Genomic DNA, 20,225 nt, shown 5'->3' on the forward strand with positions numbered 1-20,225 from the left:
AGTGAAAAATACTTCATAAATGTATCTTGATACACACTTTCAATTACATAATTAAGCACCAAAATCCCATAATTGCTATAGGTTTGCAGAGAATACAGAAAATTATATTTGCTTTCTTTTTGTATTTTTCATTATTGTTTGAATTTTTCGCAATAAATTTATAATTTTTACAAAAGCAATACTATTTTTTGGAGTTATTTATTTATTTTCTTTCTTTTTCATTGATGTATAGTTGATGTACAATATTAAAAACAATACTTTTTTGAAAGAAAAATAGAAGTATGGTCATCATTTGTATAATTATAGAAAGTCAGTGTTTCCCAGATTCATGGTAATTTCTACTCTCACTTGATTAATATGCATCCTTTGGCCAGCTGATCTCACTGTGTCACTCCTTCTCCTTGATCAGCTCATTCTTCAGGAGGAAGCAGGTTTAGGAGAAAAGGACAATATGTAGTGATGCTCACCCGTGTGACCCGGTAACTCTCGGCTCACTCTCACATTTCCCTCTCTGGTTTTCAAGTTATATATAGAGCAGATGTTGTCCAGTCCTCCACAAGCAACATAATTACCAGAGGGAGCATAAGCACAGGTCATCACCCAGGAGGACCTCAAAGGAATAGCATGCATCTATAGGACAAATACAACACAAAAACTAAGTCAAGAGTACAAAAACAGTCATTAATTTTTCAAACCTATTTACAATGAAGCAAATATTACTGCAATTTAAATGTACTTAAAAAATAGGCCAAGTAAAACAAAAATGAAATGGTTTGAGAAAGTGAACAATAAAAAATAAAATACTAGGGCTTCCCTGGTGGTGCAGTGGTTGAGAGTCCGCCTGCAGATGCAGGGGACACGGGTTCGTGCCCCGGTCCGGGAAGATCCCACATGCCGCGGAGCGACTGGGCCCGTGAGCCATGGCCGCTGAGCCTGCGCGTCCGGAGCCTGTGCTCCGCAGCGGGAGAGGCCACAACAGAGAGAGGCCCGCGTACCGCAAAAATAAATAAATAAAATAAAATACTAATGCACACTGAAATGCCTGTTATATCTTCTGTATTATTATCAAATCATTTGGATTTAAGTGCTCTTTTCAGAAAGTATTCTTTTAAGAATAACAAGGACGTAGGACATTTCAACACTAACAGAGCCATTTGAAATATTAAGTGTAAATGTTAAAGAACTTAACAAAATTTTTTGTTTTTGTGTTAGTGCTCAAAAGATGAATTTCCTCTAACATAACACTGAATAATACAAGTACTGGAGTTGAACAGAGTGGTTCTTCCACAAAGAACTATGACCTTCTAATAACACATATTCTGGGCTCGAATTCAAACAATGGTAATAGTTTGCACTGATCTACTCATACAACTGTATGATGCCTTATTACCCAACACCAAGCATTTGCAGGTCAGGTAGCAAAGTTTAATGTGAATGGGAACATAAAGGCTAAGTGGCCCATACACAGAATCAACACATCGTGGGATTACTATGCTCTCACTTAACCTAAAAGAATATTTTTCTGTTTTAGGAAAATATAGTTGAAAGTCACACTCAATTCTGATTGATACAGAAAAACTATTATATTACAAATGTGTCTTAGCTAGCTTTAAATTCTCAACCAGGCTGAAGTTACTGTTTATTTCACAAAATAGTACTTCTAAATCTTTACTAGAAACAGTGGTATAAGTGCACACAGAATCTAGAAGTATTTGACTTGTGAGCATTTTCCTGGAGCTTCTTCATGACCACTCAACACCTCTATGTCAGGGGTTCCTTCCAGTGGACATACTAAGAGGACCCACTGGCTTTTACCACCAAGGGATCTAAACAAGTTGTAATTTGCCTCCAATCTACTGTATCTTCTGAGCAGTCCAGAAACACAAATCAATGCCTAGTGTGAAAACATTCTAGCTTATCCACAACTAAAAATAAAAATTGCAGGGTCGCTGTCACATTAGGAAATGGGACCTTTTAAAAAAATCATTTATATGTAAAACTGATGCACACTGTCTTCTAATATTCAAGTATGAAATATGGGACTCAAATAAGACACACTGAACTATATTCCTGTAGTTGTCCTTGGGAATAAAAAGAAAAGGTTAAATATTAAAAGCAAACACTAGGTCTAAAGAAAGGATCTGAGTTAAAATTAACGGAGTAAATTTATCCTGGAAAGAAATTAAAGCTTGAAGTAATAGAATAAAGGAAAGAATTGGTGGACATCAAACCAAATAAAAGGTTATGTAAGAGGATGATTAAGAAACTCTACCTTATTTGTTGTATAGCTATCCCAAATAATTAATTTTCCATCTTGGGAAGCACTGACTAGTAGCCTAGAGGAACAAACACAAAAATAATGTGACATTTAGAGGAAAAAAGTAGTTTAAATTATGCATTGCATTAATGTAGAACAGTTCAGAAAAGACAAAAATAATTTTTCGAATTAAAAACTTGATACCAGAAAATATTCTCACAAGGTAAAAAAAAATCTATTCTGCATGCCAAAAAATTTCAACATTAAATATTTTTAGACATTTTACTAGAAATGTCTCTGGTTATAACAACTTTTTCATGGTAACAACATTCTAGTTCTTATTCAAGATTCTGGTAGCTATTAGCTGACTGGTTTAGTATGTACTGACTTAAATATAATGACAGTAGAGTACATATAAGCCTAAGAACCACATTTCATTCAATCTAAAAATATCAATAGAGAGCCTGTGAATGCAAGGCAGTGTTATGGGTACAAAACAGGCTATACCGCCTACCCTGGGGCCCTCCATCATCTGGTGGGGATAAGACATTTAATAAAATAAATTAGGTAAATGAAAATAGTCAGAGGAGTGGTATAAAATAAAGGCCATAGGAAAACAAATGAGGGACAAATAAGTGCTAACTGGGTTACTCAAGTAGTCTTGCAAAAGAAAACAAGTCTTGAAAAAATGGAATTTCGAAAGCTAAAGATAGAGAAGTCTGTGTTCTATGAGGAGGGTATGTTCCATGGCAAGAAGTGGAAAAATACAACAGGTATTTCAGGAATTGTGAATTTCCCAGTTACACAGAGTTTGTAAGAAATGGGAATAACAGTTTAGAAAAGGGGACTGGGCTTAAACTACAGAAAGCTCTGTTTGCCAGGCTAAATATGAACTCTTGACTAAGTTACCTGCCACTGAATTTTTTGTTTTGTTTTGGAATTTTATTTTTCACTATGGTATAAAATTCAAAAACTACAAAAGGATAGATATACAGTGAAAAGAATCACCTTCCTGTCCCCATCACCCTTCACTGTAGGTAAATAACATCAGGTTCTTATGCAGCAATTACTGTAAGTTTTATGAAAGGGAAGATCTAACCACAGGGTATGGGATGGAACCTGAAGTTCTTCAAAAATCAGTTGGCATCATCAGCATTGAGTTGAGAAGGACATTAAGTTACAAGTTGATAATCAGAATGGGTAGAAAGACAATGTGAGATAGGTTCTGTTGACACTTTGGGTTCTCTATTAAGATTAATAGTCTTGAGAAAACTATAAGAAAGTAAGAACCATTAACATTGTTTCAAGTGATTGTATTTTACACATTTGCTATCTCAATGGGCAGATTACTTCTTAAACTTCTTCAAGAAAAAGAATAAAACATTTGGCCTAGCTTTATGTCAGTTGCCAGTTATATAATTTTATTTATTCCCTCCTAAGAGGCACAAGTTCTATATTACTGTATTCAAGTATCTTATTTACATCAAGATGTGCCAGGCATTAGCAACAGGTAGCAACATTTTTAGGTTCTCCTGGAAGAAGAGAAAAAGTATGCAACTTCTATTAAAAAATAATTTTTTAGTTAAGACTTTTTCCCAATTAGATGAACCAAATCAAAGGAACAAGTCAACCACTATGGAAGCAGTGCCAGACACTCTGGAAAAAGCACAGGCCACACTGTGACCCTATGAACAAAGTAAATCATCAAGACCAACCATCCAACTGCACTCCAGATGGCGGCTGTGTGTGTGTGTGTGTACACACACTTGTATGATGGGGTTAGGGGAATAAAAGATGTATTCAAAAATGTCATTGTTTTATGTAATTCCATCCTTTGTGAATTTAGGTAATAAATAATTACGGCAAGATCTGGTAACTTGTACATAGCAATATTCAACAAGTATTTCCTTATTAACTGAAATTTCAATGTTAATACACAATAAAACTGCCTTGGCATGTTAAAAAAAAAAGTATAATACCCCACTGCAAAGAAAAGAAATCCTAAACGCTTTGCCTAAATCATTTGATAAAGGATATTTCTGAGAGGTAAATCTGTTTTCCATATTAAAGGTTTCTAAACTTTTAAAGTATCAATGAATACTTTTATTAAAAGCAAAGCGTTCACATTAGATGCATTTTCTGCAAATACTTCATAGATATAGGTTGTTTCTAAAAAGAAAATGCAAATGATGACTCAACAAAAATAATTCTGCACACAGTCTGAAAATGGCAGGTACAAACCTCGAATCATATCCCCAGTGCATAGCATAGATTTTAGCTAGGTGACCCCTCAGTGTACGTCTTGTTCGCATTTGTATTCGACCCACGGAATCCATATTTGACGTGATCTACAGGAAGTGACGAGAATGTCATTCTTTACCTTAGACATAGCTCAGAAAATAAAGTAGAAACAATTAATAGGCAAAAAAGCAGACATAAAACAAATTTATAGCTATTGAAGGTATTTTAATAATTCCTAGAGTCATTATAGGATTAATATGTTGTTCAAGAAAAAGTATATTTGCACACCTTCCAGCGAGAACATCTTCTGTAGACTATTTAGTAAAAAGAACAGACATACCTTCCAACCTTATTAAAAATCAGCTACAAATAAAAATCTAATAGATGATCAAATAGTAAAACATTTCTAATTTTAACTATCTAAAGAAAGCCAATTTTATATTTAAACAACACATAAAATATCTCCTTAATAAAAATGATCAATAATAATTAAACTAATGAAACCTTCCTAATAGTTTATATGAGAAAAAAAGATCTTAACCAGGGCATATCAAAAGAATCAGAAGCTACCTAAAAAGAAACATATACTATATGAACGTACATATTTTTATTGTATTTTTTCGGACTTCCATTTTAACAGGTATGCTTTAAAAAGCACTTCTACCAGCATCTGACAAATTACAAAGTGTTTTTAAATAGAGATCTCATATTCCTTTCAATTAAACACTAATAAAGAGAATCTGAACATCATTTGCATCAGTATCAAGCAGTTTCATGTGAATTAATAAAATGAATTGAGGAAAAATAAAAATTTTACCTGAACAAGCGTGGCATCATTACATGCTTTTCTAGCATCCTGAAGTAAAGAAAGATAATTATACATTTAGATATGGAAATCCCTAGATATGATTTAAAATAATACTTTCATTGGAAATATAGATTTGAAATATACTTCTTACTGTACCACACAATCTTTATTTTTAAAAGGTTTAATGAGATGAAATTCACATAACATAAAATTAACCATTTTAATCATTTTTAAGGTGTGTAGTTGGGTTGGTTAGCATATTTACAATGCTGTGCAACCATCCCCATTACCTAATTCCAGAACGTTTCCATCACTCCAAAAAAGAATCCCTATACCTTCCAATTCCCTCTTCCCCCATCCCCAGGTGATCACTAATTTACTTTCCAATGGATCGCTCATTCTGGACATTGCATACAAACGGAATCATACAATATATGACCTTTCTTGTGTCTGGCTTCTTTCACTTAGTGTAATGTTTTCAAGGTTCATTCAGTTGTAGCATGTGTCAGTATTTCATTTCTTTTTATGGCTGAGTAATATTCCACGGTATAAAAATATGACATTTGGTTTACCCATTAGTTAATATGATGGACATTTATGCTGTTTCTACTTTTTGGTTTTATGATTAATGATGCTTTGAACATACCTTTTCAATTATCCTGGGTATATACCTAAAAGTGGAATTGGTGGGTGATATGGCAACTATGTTTAACATTTTAAGAAACTGTCAAATGGTTTTTCACAGTAGCTGCTCCACTTTACATATCCACAAGGAATGTATGAGGGTTCTAATTTCTTCATGTCCTCACCAACACTGTTCTTGTCTTTTTATTCTTCTTCTTCTTAAAAAAAAACTATTACAGCCATCTTAGTGGATGTCAAATGGCATCTTAGTGTGGTTTTGATTTGCATTTCCCTAATGATTAGTGATGCTAAGCATCTTTTCAAGTGGAGTGTCTTCACATGCGCTTATTAGCCATTTGGATATCTTCTTTGGAGAAATGTCTATCAACTTCTTTGCTCATTTTTAAATTGGGTTATGTGTTTATTGTTGAGTTATAGGAGTTCTTTATATATTCTGGATACTAGACCCTTATCAGATTATGATTTGCAAATATTTTCTCCCATTCTGTAGGTTGAGTTCTCACTTTCTTGATAGTTTCCTCTGACACACAAGTTTTTATAGTTTTGATGAAGACCAATTTGTATATTTATCTATTTTTTTCTTTCTTGCTTGTGCTTTAGTGTCATATTAAACTGTTGCCTAATTCAAGGTCACAAAGATTAACAACTAGGTTTACTTCTAAAAATTCTACACTTTCAGCTGTTACATTTAGGTGCCATTTTGAGTTAATTTTTATATATGGTATGAGGTATGAGTCCAAACTCATTCTTTTACATGTGGATATCTAGCTGTCCCAGCAATATTTGTTGAAAAGACTATTCTTTCCCTATTGAATTGTCTTGTTACCCTTGCTAAAAAATCAATTGGCCATAGATATATGGCTTTATATATAGACACACAATTCTATTCTATTGCACAAATATACTTTTGGTTTATGGTTAAAAGATTTTTAATTGCATCCCCCCAATAAACTGAACTAGACTGATTTAATAAGCCCATTGTATTCAGAGTTATATTTGTTAATAAGCATCACCAAAATGCAAGAGTTCTGAGTTCCCTTCTATTTGTTCTGGCAACTAGAAATTGAGGTGATGGGAAGAGTATTTACAGTATAACCCAAGTCATTTCAGAAATATTTTAAAAAATACATAGTACTTGAAAACTTGACAGCTACATGTAAAAGAATGAAATTAGAACACTCTCTAATACCATATACAAAAATAAACTCAAAATGGATTGCAGACCTAAATGTAAGACCAGAAACCATAAAACTCCTAGATGAAAACATAGGCAGAACACCACCAAACCAGCTTTACAACAAATGTTAAAGGAACATCTCTAGACAGAAAAGAAAAGGCCACAACTAGAAACAAGAGAATTACAAAAAGGAATGCTCACCAGTAAAGGCAAACATAGAGTAAAGGTAGAAAATCATCCCCAAACAAATATGATATCAAAACCAGCAATCATGAGGAGAATGCAAATGCAGGATAATTGAAATATATTTGAAATTAAAAGACCAGCAAGTCAAAACAATCTTGTATATATATAGACTGCTATATCAAAACCTCATGATAACCGCAAAGTGAAAATCTACAATAGATACACACACAAAAAAGAAAAAGCAATCCAAACACAAGACTAAAGATAGTCATCAAATCACAGGAGAACAAAAGGGGAAGAAAACAGACCTACCAAAACAAATCCTAAACAACTAACAAAACGGCAATAAGAACATATCGATAATTACCTTAAATGTAAATGGATTAAATGCTCCAACCAAAAGACACAGACTGGCTGAATGGATGCAAAAACAAGACCTGTACATATGCTGTCTACAAGAGACCCACTTCAGATCTAGGGACACATACAGCCTGAAAGCGAGGGGATGTAAAAAAGGTATTCCATGCAAACAGAAATCAAAAGAAAGCTGGAGTACCAATATTCATATCAAACAAAGTAGACTTTATTTTTTTAAATCAAAGTAGAGTTGATTTACAATGTTGTGCCAATCTCTGCTGTACAGCCAAGTTGACTCAGTTTTACACATATATACTTTTTTTTAAATATTCTTTTCCATTTTGGTTTATCCCAGGAGATTGGATATAGTTCCCTGTGCTATACTATAGGACCTTGTTGGTTACCCACTCTAAATGTAATAGTTTGCACCTACCAACTCCAAATTCCCAGTCCATCCCTCTCCCTCCCCCCTCCCCCTTGGCAACCACAAGTCTGATCTCTGTGTCACAAGTCTGATCTCTATCTTTGCAAATCTGGTTCTGTTTCACAGATAGGTTCATTTGTGCCATATTTTAGATTCCACATATAAGTGATATCATATGGTATGTCTTTCTCTTTCTGACTTACTTTGCCTGTGTGCCACAACTAGAGAGTCCACGCACTGCAACTACTGAGCCCATGCGCTCTGGAGCCTGTGCGCCACAACTAGAGAGAAGGCTGCACGCTGCAACGAAGAGCCTGTGGACCACAACAAAAGATCCCACATGCCGCAACTAAGACCCTGCAGTGGAAGGGCAGAGTCTTAACCACTGGACAACCAGGGAAGTCCTCCTTATATATTTTTTTCTTCTCTGATTGCCATGGCTAGGACTTCCAAAACCATGTTGAATAAAAGTGGTGAGAGTGGACATTCTTGTTCCTGATGTTAGAGGAAATGCTTTCAGCTCTCCACCATTAAGTATGATGTTTGCTGTGGGTTTGTCATATATGGTCTTTATTATGTTGGTAGGTTCCCTCTATGCCCACCTTCTGGAGAGTTTTTTATCATAAATGGGTGTTGAATTGCGTCAAAAGCTTCTTCTTGCATCTACTGAGATGATCATATGGTGTTTATTCTTCAATTTCTTAATGTGGTGTATCACACTGATTGATTTGCAGATATTGAAAAATTCTTGCATCCTTGGAATAAATCCCACTTGATCATGGTGTATGATCCTTTTAATGTATATTGGATCTGGCTTGCTAGTATTTTGTTGAGGATTTTTGCATTTATGTTCATCAGTGATACTGACCTGTAATTTTCTTTTTTGTGTGGTATCTTTGTCTGGTTTTGGTATCAGGGTGATGGTGGCCACATAGAATGAGATTGGGAGTGTTCCTTCCTCTGAAATTTTTTGGAATAGTTTCAGAAGGATAAGTGTTAACTCTTCTCTAAATGTTTGATAGAATTCGCCTGTGAAGCCATCTGGTCCTGGACTTTTGTTTGTTGGAGGCTTTTTAATCACAGTTTCAATTTCAGTACTTGTGATTCTGCTGTTCATATTTTCTATTTCTTCCTGGTTCAGTCTTGGAAGGTTGTACCTTTCTAAAAATTCGTCCATTTCTTCTAAGTTGTCCAGCTTATTGTCATATAGTTGCTTGTAGTAGTGTCTTAGGATCCTTTGTATTTCTGTGGTGTCCATTGTAACTTCTCCTTTTTCATTTCTAATTTTATTGATTTGAGCCCTCTCCCTTTTTTCTTGATGACTCTGGCTAAAGCTTTATCAATTTTGTTTATGTTTTCAAAGAAGCAGCTTTTAGTTGAGACAAATATTGTATGATATCACTTAGATGTGGAATCTAAAGAATAAAACAAACTAGTGAATACAACAAAAAAGAAAAAGACTTACAGATATAGAGAGCAAACTACTGGTTACCAGTGGGGAGAGGGAAGAGGGAGGGGCAAGATAGGCTTAGGAAATTAAGAGGTATAAACTACTATGTATAAAATAAATAAGCTACAAGGACATATTGCACAACACAGGGAATATAGCCAATATTTTATAATATAACCTTTAAAATAAGGAATATTTTAAAGGAATATAACCTTTAAAAATTATGAATCACTATGTTGTACATCTGAAACTTATATAATATTGCACAACTATACCTCAATTAAAATTTTTTAATTAAAAAATAACACTTCTTTAAAATACTTTGCAAATATACTGTATACAGGTGTTATTAGAAATAAAATACTTTTTTTTTTTTTTTGCGGTACACGGGCCTCTCACTGTTGCGGCCTCTCCCATTGTGGAGCACAGGCTCCGGACGTGCAGGCCCAGCGGCCATGGCTCACGGGCCCAGCCACTCAGCGGCATGTGGGATCTTCCTGGACTGGGGCACGAACCCGTGTCCCCTGCATCGTCAGGCGGACTCTCAACCACTGAGCCACCAGGGAAGCCCAGAAATAAAATACTTTTGATCTAACATGATAAAAAGATACGGTAGGTCAGGAAAATAATTTTTTATATAATGAGTTATATTTTTATATTAAAAGCAAATTCCCTACATGTAAGCAGGTGTTTTTGCCTAAGTATTATAGGGTAGTCTTTCAAAAAGACCTTAAATTTTTACACAAACTGAAGAGAATTATTAAACAGAAGATAGTGAAACAAAATAAGTAACGGCAAACAAAGAACATGTTTAATAAGCAACAAAATGTTTTAAATCAAGTTTATCAGTTAATAATAAATTTAGAGGATTCATATACATGGGAAGCACAATTAATTCTTCCTACTAGATTTGTTCCAATTTTTTCCCCCAAAGGTTAGGGTAGTGTTGTCTTCAACTTTGTTCTTCCCCAGTGTGCTGTGCACGCTTCTGTGCAGAGAGGCACACACGATTTGTTGAATTACTGTCCCCAAAGGACAACCTGTTCCATTCAGCCAGGGGATGCCTGCCACCGTCTGCAACAAAGACTGGATAAGTATGCAATCTTTTTGGCAGCCTTTTCAACCTATTTATAAGCACTTAGAATATTTCTATGTAAGGGTGTTCATAAGTAGTTACACAAACATATGATTTGATTCTCTCATTCTCAGATTGTGGGTTTAGAAACCTCATTTGGCAAGGAATAATTTAGCCCACTTTCCTACAATGAAAAGAATTTCCAGAAACAACAGTGACAGCCTGAGCCATGTCCAAAAATGCTGGAGTAGAAGACAATTCTAAAAAGAGCTCTCTGATTTTAAGCTTTATGAAAATGAACTATCACTGTTTAGATCATCTTTCTTAATTCAGTCATTCAATAAAAAAATCTGTTGCACACTGTGTCAGGTACTATGCTAGGCACCATGGATAGAGCAGTAGACAAACCAGAAATCCCTGCCCTCATAGAGCTTACCTTAATATTAACAACACAATTAAAACACTGCAAGTTAAAATTACTGAACTTATGAACACTTTTATCCATTATAAAACGGAATATTAAGAGAATCATTCCCAATTAACAGCTGAATTCCTTATTGCCCACCTTAAAAAATAAAGCTCTGATATTAATATCTTTCTGCAAAATAAAAGTGGTGTTTCTCACTCCAAATCAAACAAGTAACAATTACAAAAGACAATCTACATTTTCTCTATTTCTGTTTTTTTAACTTAAAATGAATTATAATCAATGCTACTCCAATATAAAATAAAATAAACTTTTTAAATGAATCATGTATTGCACCAAATAGCATACATTTCTATTATGTCATGTGTTTATACCATAGTTAAATATATAGTTAAAATATATTTCTGGAATTAAGGGGGAAAAAAGGAAAGAAGGAAGAAATGGTCTTTAAATATAGCATGACATGATTAAACTGATAAGAAAAGTACATGGTATTTTACATACACATGGTTACTTGAAATCACGGAAGATGATTCAGTGAGCAACTATGCCCATGACATTCTGCTTGGATGCTGGTGAGATACAAAGATAATTAAAACACAGAATTTCCCAGCCAAGCACAGGTAGTAAAGACAAATGTGCACAAGGAACGATAATATCAGGTGGGCTGTAATCAGCCTTGTAACACAAATCCAAAGGGCTGTACAAGTAAGGAACTGCCACTTACTGGCATTGATCTAAATCCTTTACATGTCATTTTGTTTACTCCTCTCCGCAAACCTATATAGTGGGCAGAGACATTAAGCATCAAAAAAAGCTGTAAACACGTCCTGGCCACAAAATAATTAAAAGATGGAATCCATGTCCTTTCCACCAGGCAACGCTGCCTTCCAACAAAAGAATAAGAAATCCAAGTGCAGGACTCTGGTGAGGTTTTTGAGAGGAAGACTAGGATTCAATGAATACAAGTCCCAGGAACAAAATCAGAGCAGAGGTAGTATAATTCCAGGCAAAGGAAACCATTTGATAAAAGGCAACAAAGTGGAAAAGAGCAATGCATGTTCAGGGAATGACAACCAGATTCATGTGGCTACAGCACAGGCTACAGAGCCGGATCTTAGCAGACATGATGGGGAGGCAGGGCCACAGGGGTACCTATGGCACGGGCTCTGGAACCAAAATACACCTGGCTTGAGTCCTGATCTACCACTTCATAGTTATGTTACCTTCGCCAGTTACTTAATCTCACTGAGGCTCAGTCTCCTCAGCTACGAAGTAACACCATCTACCTCATAGGGTTGCTACAAGCATTAAATGAGATCAGCACATGACCAAGTGATTGGCCAGTCACTCCAGACAAGAACACCACAAGAAATGAAAATCGTAGGCCAATATCCCTGACGAACATAGATTCAAAAATCCTCAAGGAAATATTAACAAACAGAATTCAACAACACATCAAAAGGATCATACACCATGATCAAGTGGGATTTATTCAAGGGATGCAAGTATGGTTCAACACCCACAAATCAATCAATGTGATACACCACATTAACAAAATGAAGGATAAATATCATAAAATCACCTCAACAGATGCATAAAAAGCTTTTGACAAAATTCAATATCCAATATCCATTTATGATAAAAATTCTCAACGAAGTGGATATAGAGGGAATGTACCTCAACATGATAAAGGCCATATATGACATATATAAGATACTCAATGGTGAAAAGCTGAACGTTTTCCCTCTAAGATCAGGAGCAAGGCAAGGATGCCCATGCTTGCCACTTGGATTCAGCATAGCATTGGAAGTCCTAGCCAGAGTGATTAGGCAAAGAAAAGAAATAAAATCAATAAAGGGCATCCAAATTTGATAGGAAGAAGTAAAACTATTGCTACTTGCAGATGACATGATATTATATACAAAAAACATTAAAGACTCCATCAAAACTGAGAATAAATGAATTTGGTAAAGTTGCAGGATACAAAATAAATATACAGAAATCAACTGCATTTCTATACACTAATAAAGAACTATCACAAAGAGAAATTAAGAAAACAATTCCATTTACAATTGCATCAAAAAGGATAAATTACCTAGAAATAAATTTAACCAAGAAGGTGAAAGACCTGTACACTGAAAACTAAGACGCTGATGAAAGAAATTGAAGATGATACAAATAAATGAAAAGATATTCTGTGCTTACAGACTGGAAGTACTGTTAAAATGTCCCGACTACCCAAAACAATCTACAGGTTCGATGCAATCTCTATCAAAATCCCAATAACATTTTCCACAGAAATAGAACAAACAATCCTAAAATTTGTATAAAACCAGAAAAGACCTCAAATAGCCAAATCAAGCTTGAGAAAGAAGAACAAAGTTGGAGGCATCACATGCCCTGATCTCAAGCTATATTACAAAGCTATAGTAATTAAGACAATATGATATTGGCACAAAAACAGATACATAGATCAACGGAACAGAACAGACAGCAGAAAAATACATCCACACATATATGATCAATTAATTTACAACAAAGGAGCCAAGAATACAAAACGGGGAAAAGACAGTCTCTTCAATAAGTGGTGCTGGGAAAACTGGACAGCTACGTGCAAAAGAATGAAACTGGACCACTATCTTACATAATACACAAAAATTAACTCAAAATGGATCAAAGACATGAATGCAAGATCTGAAATCATAAAACTCCTGGAAGAAAACATATGCAGTAAGCTCCCTGACATCAGTCTTCGTGATGATTTTTTGGATTTGACCACAAAAGCAAAGATAACAAAAGCAAAAATAAACAAGTGGGACTACATTAAACTAAAAAGCTTCTGACAGCAAAGAAAACCATCAATAAAATGAAAAGGCAACCTACTGAATGGGAGAAATATTTGCAAATCGTGTATCTGATAAGGGATTAATATCCACAACATATAAAGAACTCATAGAGCTCAACAGAAAAATAAAACAAATAATCTGATTTTTAAAATGGGCAGAAGGGGACTTCCCTGGTGGCGCAGTGGTTAAGAATCCGCCTGCCAATGCAGGGGACACGGGTTTGAGCCCTGGTCCGGGAAGATCCCACATGCCACGGAGCAACTAAGCCCGTGTGCCACAACTACTGAGCCTGTGCTCTAGAGCCCATGAGCCACAACTACTGCAGCCCGCATGCCTAGAGCCTGTGCTCCGCAACAAAGAGAAGCCACTGCAGTGAGAGGCCCACACACCACAACAGAGCAGCCCCCACTTGCCACAACTAGAGAAAGCCTGCACACAGCAATGAAGACCCAATGTAGCCAAAAAATAAAATAATAAAAATAAATAAAATGGGCAGAGGGTCTGACTGGCATTTTTCCAAAGGAAACATACAGATGGCCAACAGGTACATGAAAATGTGTTCAACATCACTAATCATCAAGGAAATGCAAATAAAAACCACAATGAGATAGCAACTCACATCTGTCAGAATGGCCATCATCAAAACGAGAAGAAATAGCAAGTGTTGACGAGGGTGTGGAGAAAAGGGAACACTGAGCACTGATGGTGGGACTGCAAATTGGTGCAGCCATTATGGAAAACAGTATGTAGGTTCCTCAAAAATTAAAAAAAGAACCACCATATGATCCAACAGTTCCACTTCTGGGTATTTATCTAAAGAAAACAAAAACCCTAACTCAAAAAGATATATGCACCCCCATGTTCACTGCAGCATTATTTACAATAATCAAGATATGGAAATAACCTAAGTATCTGTTGACAGATGAAAGGATAAGAAAATGTGAGATACATACACACACACACACACACACATATACATACACACAATGGAATATTATTCAGCCATAAAAAAAGACTACCTTGCCATTTGTGGTGACAACATGGATGGACCTTGAGGGCATTACACTAAGAGAAATATGTCAGACAGAGAAAGACAAATACCACATAGTCTCACTTATATGTGCAAGTTAAAAAAAGACAAAAAACAAAAATCCAAGCTTACAGATACAGAGAAAAGATTTTAAAAAATGAGACGGCCATGTGACCAATGTGCTTGGCCAATCAGTCATTCCTGCTCAGCATCTGGAGCAAGGGACACAAAGTAGAGATGGTGGAGAATCCATTCTGGTGGTGGTAGCAACATCTTAACTCAGAGATTAGCCTATGAAGCCTTCTCTAATCATCCCAGAAAAAATAAATCCCTCCTTTGTTTTGACAGGTTTGTTCAGACACCTAAGGTATCCACTCAGAGTTCTCATTCACATCTAAATCATTAACTTCCTTGAATTCCTGGTGATTAGAATGATTATGATTTTAATCCGCTCAGAACCAACATTTTTCTGCTGAGTGTTCTTCCCCCATCCCTTGTTTTTCCTGCTCCTTTCATCTCTTTCCTGTAATATCTTTGCATAGATCCTATGATTGTTCCTTTTTTCTTATTCTTCACTTTTAAATTAGATAAGTAATTCTGAAATCGCTATTGCCAAAGATTCATACTGGACAGATCACAGCAGTGTTCCAAGTTACTAATAACTTGGATTCTCCATGCTTCGTTATGAAGTTTTTCATTTATATTTGTAAGTTGTTTAGCTCTTACTTTTTCCCTGTGAAAAGAAGTAGGCAGCAGCAGGCTACACACAATTCGGTCTCTCCTCTACCTTCTCACCAAGAGGCTTCCTAAAAGACAGCATGTCTATATCCTTTCATGTTTATCTCTGCCCTCCTTGATATTTCTCAGTCCAGGGAAGCATCTGTTTTCACTGTTCCAAAAGAAAGGAACGATGTTGTCCCTGAGGGAATATGAGATTTACAGCTGCAGAAACCCTCTCTCAGAGCCTTTCCACACCCTAACATTTGACAACTTTTCCCCACTCTATTAGGTTTTGAAGTTCTAAGTGTCTTTAATTTTGTTAAAGATGAAGCTTGTATTTGTTCCTTATGCTCTTTACTGTTTTGAGTTGATTTCCAAGAGTAAAGATGGCAGACATCTTCATTACGCCACTAATCATTTTTAATGTTTTTCTGCAATCTAATGGTTTAGAGATTAATTTTCTAATAGATTACATTATGTGATATTATGATATTGTGTAACATTATGATATTACATTATGCCTCAACATACCAAAAATCAAACTATGATTCCAGGTGTGTGAGTAGAAGAGAAGTATTATCATGTCAGCAGAGATTACATGTGCACTATTAACTTCTTAGGGACACAGGGGCCGTTGGTCCACATAGGTATTTGTTAGGAATGATTTTTGGAGAGTTCTTTAGAGGCATGATAAAAATAAATTGACCATTTCTCACCTTATAAATTATTTAATATACGTAGACTGATAAACTAATGCACAAATTTTGTTCATCGCTGGTATTACATAAAAATGTTAAAATTTCAAAATGAAAAAGTTTGCTCTTACCTGGATCTGATTCCGCAGCTGCTCGGCTTCCTGCCTCAACTGTTCCAGCTCACTCATCCTTGAATTTGTTTACCTCAGAAACTAACAAATGAAAGTCACTATTCAAAAAGAAAGAGAGACAAACTGACTCAGTTCTCCATTTACATATTAATCTGTTTTTTAAATATTGACATGTAACTTCCTTTTGGTCCCTCTGAAACTCAAGTGAGATAATTATTACTGGAACTTAAAACTGCTCAGTAAATATAGATCTAGATTATTTGCTAAAGGATTTTATGGAGGAATGGGATCAGAGGAAGGAAGAGACAGCTTGAGTTGCAGTATTCAAGACTTAATTATAGAGAATCAGTACTAGAATGGAGTCCAGGGAGAAATACTTTACAACAGTTTCAAGGGCACCAGTAGACATCCACACTTGGATGCCTAACAGACACCTCAACTTATTTCAAAATTGAACCCCACACCACCCTTAAGTCTTCCCCATCTCTGCAAATGGCAATTGCATCCTTCCAATTGTTTAAGCCAAAAACCTGGGAGTCATCCTTAACGGCTCTGTTCTGTTTCTTTCATACCCTACATCGAATCCATCAGCAAATCATGTCAGGCATTCCTTCAAAAAATATCCAGGATTTGACCAACTCTGATTACCTCCACTTTGACTACCTTGGTCCAAGACACCATCATCCACCTGGTCTCCTTTCTACTGCCCTTGCCCACTCTCCAGTCTATTCTAAATATAGTAACCAGAGATGCTTTGAAAACACAAGTCACTCTTCTGCTTTAAATCCTACAATGGCTTTTCACTCCACTCAGAGCAAAATCTAACTCTTTATCTTGACCCACAGAGCCCCCTACACAGTCTCTTACACACACCCCCTCTGACCTCATCTCTCTCCTCCCCCTCCCCCTCTCTGCTCCAGCCACTCGAAAGCTTTCTTGATGTTCCTTGAACACACTAAGCAGGCTCCAGCTTCAGTCTTTGCACTTGCTCTTACCTCTGCCCGGAACCCTCTTGCTTGCCCCGATATCTTCACTGCTTCCACCCTTACCTCGGTTCAAATGTTACCTTCTCAGAGCAACCTTCACTGATAGCACATATGTACCCAACTAGGCCCCTTACCCCGTCTTATTTTTCACTGTAATACTCAATGCCATCGAACATGTATTTGCTTATTTGTTGTGTGCTTCCTCCTAGTAGAGTGTAAGCTCCTTAAGGCAGGGACTTTGCTCACTTTACTCTTTGCTACATCTCTAGCACCTGAGACACTTCATGCTCCAGTAAATTAACCAACCTGAAAATAATCTAAGAACTAAAGGAAAATTCATTCCAAGCATTTAGCATGAATCCCAGAAGTAAAAGGCAAGGATGTTATGACCTCAGGAAGAAAACAGAGACTGGAAACTGGCAGTATTCTTTCTCTACCTGTCCTGCTTTTCTCTTCACACCTGCTTTGTTTTTCTCTTTCTACAGAATGACTTTCTGTAGGTATATCAAGGGGCTCAGAGAGGTCTCATATAACTTTTAAGGGCATTCAAAACCACCTCTTACCCAATTCTACTGCCTTTCTACCCCCCAAAGCCACACACACACACACACACACAAGGGACCCTCTAAAGAGGAGCTATCTGCAGCTCACAAGAGTTATCCAGGAAAGACTATGAGTTGTTCCAAATGAATGAAATTTTCCAGCTTGGGTGCCAAAAGGATGGAGGTACTGCGAATAGAAATGACAAAGAGGAAGCAGTTCCCTCATCACCACCACTATTCTATGGAGGGGGAATACTAGGAGAGGCCATGGGGCCCTGAGCATCCCTGCACATTCTTGCTGTGTATGCCAAAATAACAAGGCCCTAGTCACTTTTACCTAAGCCATTTCTCAAGGCTGCATTTGGAGTGAGCAACCTTGAGGGATGAGACGACGTCTGCCCCAAGACAAAGAGAGACCTTGCTGCTTCTTACTGTCAAAGTGGTAAATTCCCTAAGCTCAGTGTTTCTAGACCGCGATGCAAACCCAATGCATATGTGGCATCCATCTAGGCACACCTGGGTCACCTCCATGGGACTGAGGAGCATGGGGAACGGGCAAAAACCAACATCAGGCCATGCTACTTGGGGTGCTGCGAGTAATAAAGTCCTTGGTCTCTGACCCAAGAGTCTTATGTCTTCTGCCAGCATCCACAAAACACTAACAGGCTAATTTATTAGCTTATAAGTAGGTAAAATCCCAGACCCTTTAGAGTCCATGACAGGGAGAAGGTTCATATGAAAGATGAGGGGTCCAATGTGAAATATAGTGAGTTTGTGGCAATTCCCCCTTTTTTAAAATTGAGGTATGTGTAATTGGCATATAATATTGTGTAAGTTTAAGACATACATGTTGATTTGATATTTATATATCTATATGATTACCACCAAAGCGTTAACTAACACCTCTATCACATCACATAATTACAATTTCTTTTTGGTGGACAGAACATTTAAGATCTAGTCTCTTAGCAGCTTTGAAGTATAAAACACAGCGTGGCTGACTACACTCACTATGCTGTGCATTAGATCTCCAGAACTTATTCATCTTCTAGTTGCAAGCTGCACTCCCTTCTCACACAGGCTGAATTTCAGGTCCAGCACTTCATCAACAATTCTGCCAGGACCCTAGTTTCCCCTGCCCTTCTATTTGGTCACATTCAACTGACAAAAATCACAACTTCGATGAATCCAACTCTGTACTTTCTTTCAGCCAGCACTCAATCTATCAAACACTGATTGAAAAGTCAAACAGCGGAGCAAGTTAGTTCTACTACAAGTTCACATCAGCAATCTAGCTGGGCCCTCAAAACCACCTGGCTACCATATGCAGCTTTTTACCCATCACGTCCACTCAATATCAACAATTTCAGCTCCTTTGCATCCTTCGCCAGCTTCTGATCTTCTCACAACCCCTCTTGCAGCAAGTGAGCTTACCTTCTATATCACAGAGAAAAGAAAAGCCACCAGACATGAACTGTTTCAATTTCCCACTATTAGTTTTACAAAATGATACATAGAGGACTGACTCATCATATGCTCCTCCTTCCCTTCTGTTACAATAGAGAAGCTGACTTTTCTGTCATTTGGGTCAATTCCTCCTCCTGAGATTTAAATCCTATCTCTCCCTATCTTTTCAGTAATCTTACATTTCTGATTATCCCTTTTCACCTAGTACACTCAACCTCTCACTCTTTCTCGATTGTTTTAGTCTTTTTCTTTTTCTTTTTTTTTTTTTTTTTGCCCTACGCGGGCCTCTCACTATTGTGGCCCCTCCCGTTGTGGAGCACAGGCTCTGGAGGCGCAGGCTCAGCGGCCATGGCTCACGGGCCCAGCCGCTCCGCAGCATGTGGGATCTTTCCGGACCGGGGCACGAACCCATGTCCCCTGCATCGGCAGGCGGACTCTCAACCACTGCGCCACCAGGGAAGCCCTGTTTTAGTCTTTTTATTAAGAAAAATTTCAAACACGGAGAAAGGCAGAGAAATTAATATAACAGACATCTATAATGTCCACTGTGAAGGTTTACAAATTGTTAATACTGTTACTGTATTTGCTCCATCTTTTGTTTTTGCTGAAGTATTTTAAAGTCAATCACAGACATCAATGGATAAAGATACACACACACACACACACACACACACAATGGAATTATTTCTCAGCCATACAAAATAATTAAATAATGCCATCTGCAGCAACATGGATGGACCTAGAGATTATCGTACTAA

The 20,225-nt window shown here is 36.7% G+C and overlaps 1 protein-coding gene across 5 annotated transcripts in view; it reads right to left on the reverse strand.

Annotated features, from left to right (window-relative positions):
- Positions 1-20,225, reverse strand: part of GNB4 (G protein subunit beta 4) — a 69,039-nt gene that overhangs the window by 14,411 nt on the left and 34,403 nt on the right. For 2 of the 5 annotated variants that reach the window (XM_033855501.2, XM_004318358.4), the window contains exons 2-6: positions 16,473-16,570; positions 5,316-5,354; positions 4,499-4,605; positions 2,273-2,336; positions 468-630 (exon numbers count right to left, since the gene is read on the reverse strand). In XM_033855501.2, coding sequence (XP_033711392.1) covers positions 468-630; positions 2,273-2,336; positions 4,499-4,605; positions 5,316-5,354; positions 16,473-16,529 — 430 coding nt within the window. In that variant the 5' untranslated portion in view covers positions 16,530-16,570. Of the gene's footprint in view, positions 1-467; positions 631-2,272; positions 2,337-4,498; positions 4,606-5,315; positions 5,355-10,450; positions 10,620-16,472; positions 16,571-20,225 lie in introns of all 5 variants that reach the window. The other 3 variants (XM_073803919.1, XM_019946149.3, XM_033855503.2) reach the window with 3 other exon arrangements.

The sequence above is a fragment of the Tursiops truncatus genome, chromosome 4 (genome assembly GCF_011762595.2).
Source record: "Tursiops truncatus isolate mTurTru1 chromosome 4, mTurTru1.mat.Y, whole genome shotgun sequence".
NCBI classification, from domain to species: Eukaryota; Metazoa; Chordata; class Mammalia; order Artiodactyla; family Delphinidae; genus Tursiops; species Tursiops truncatus.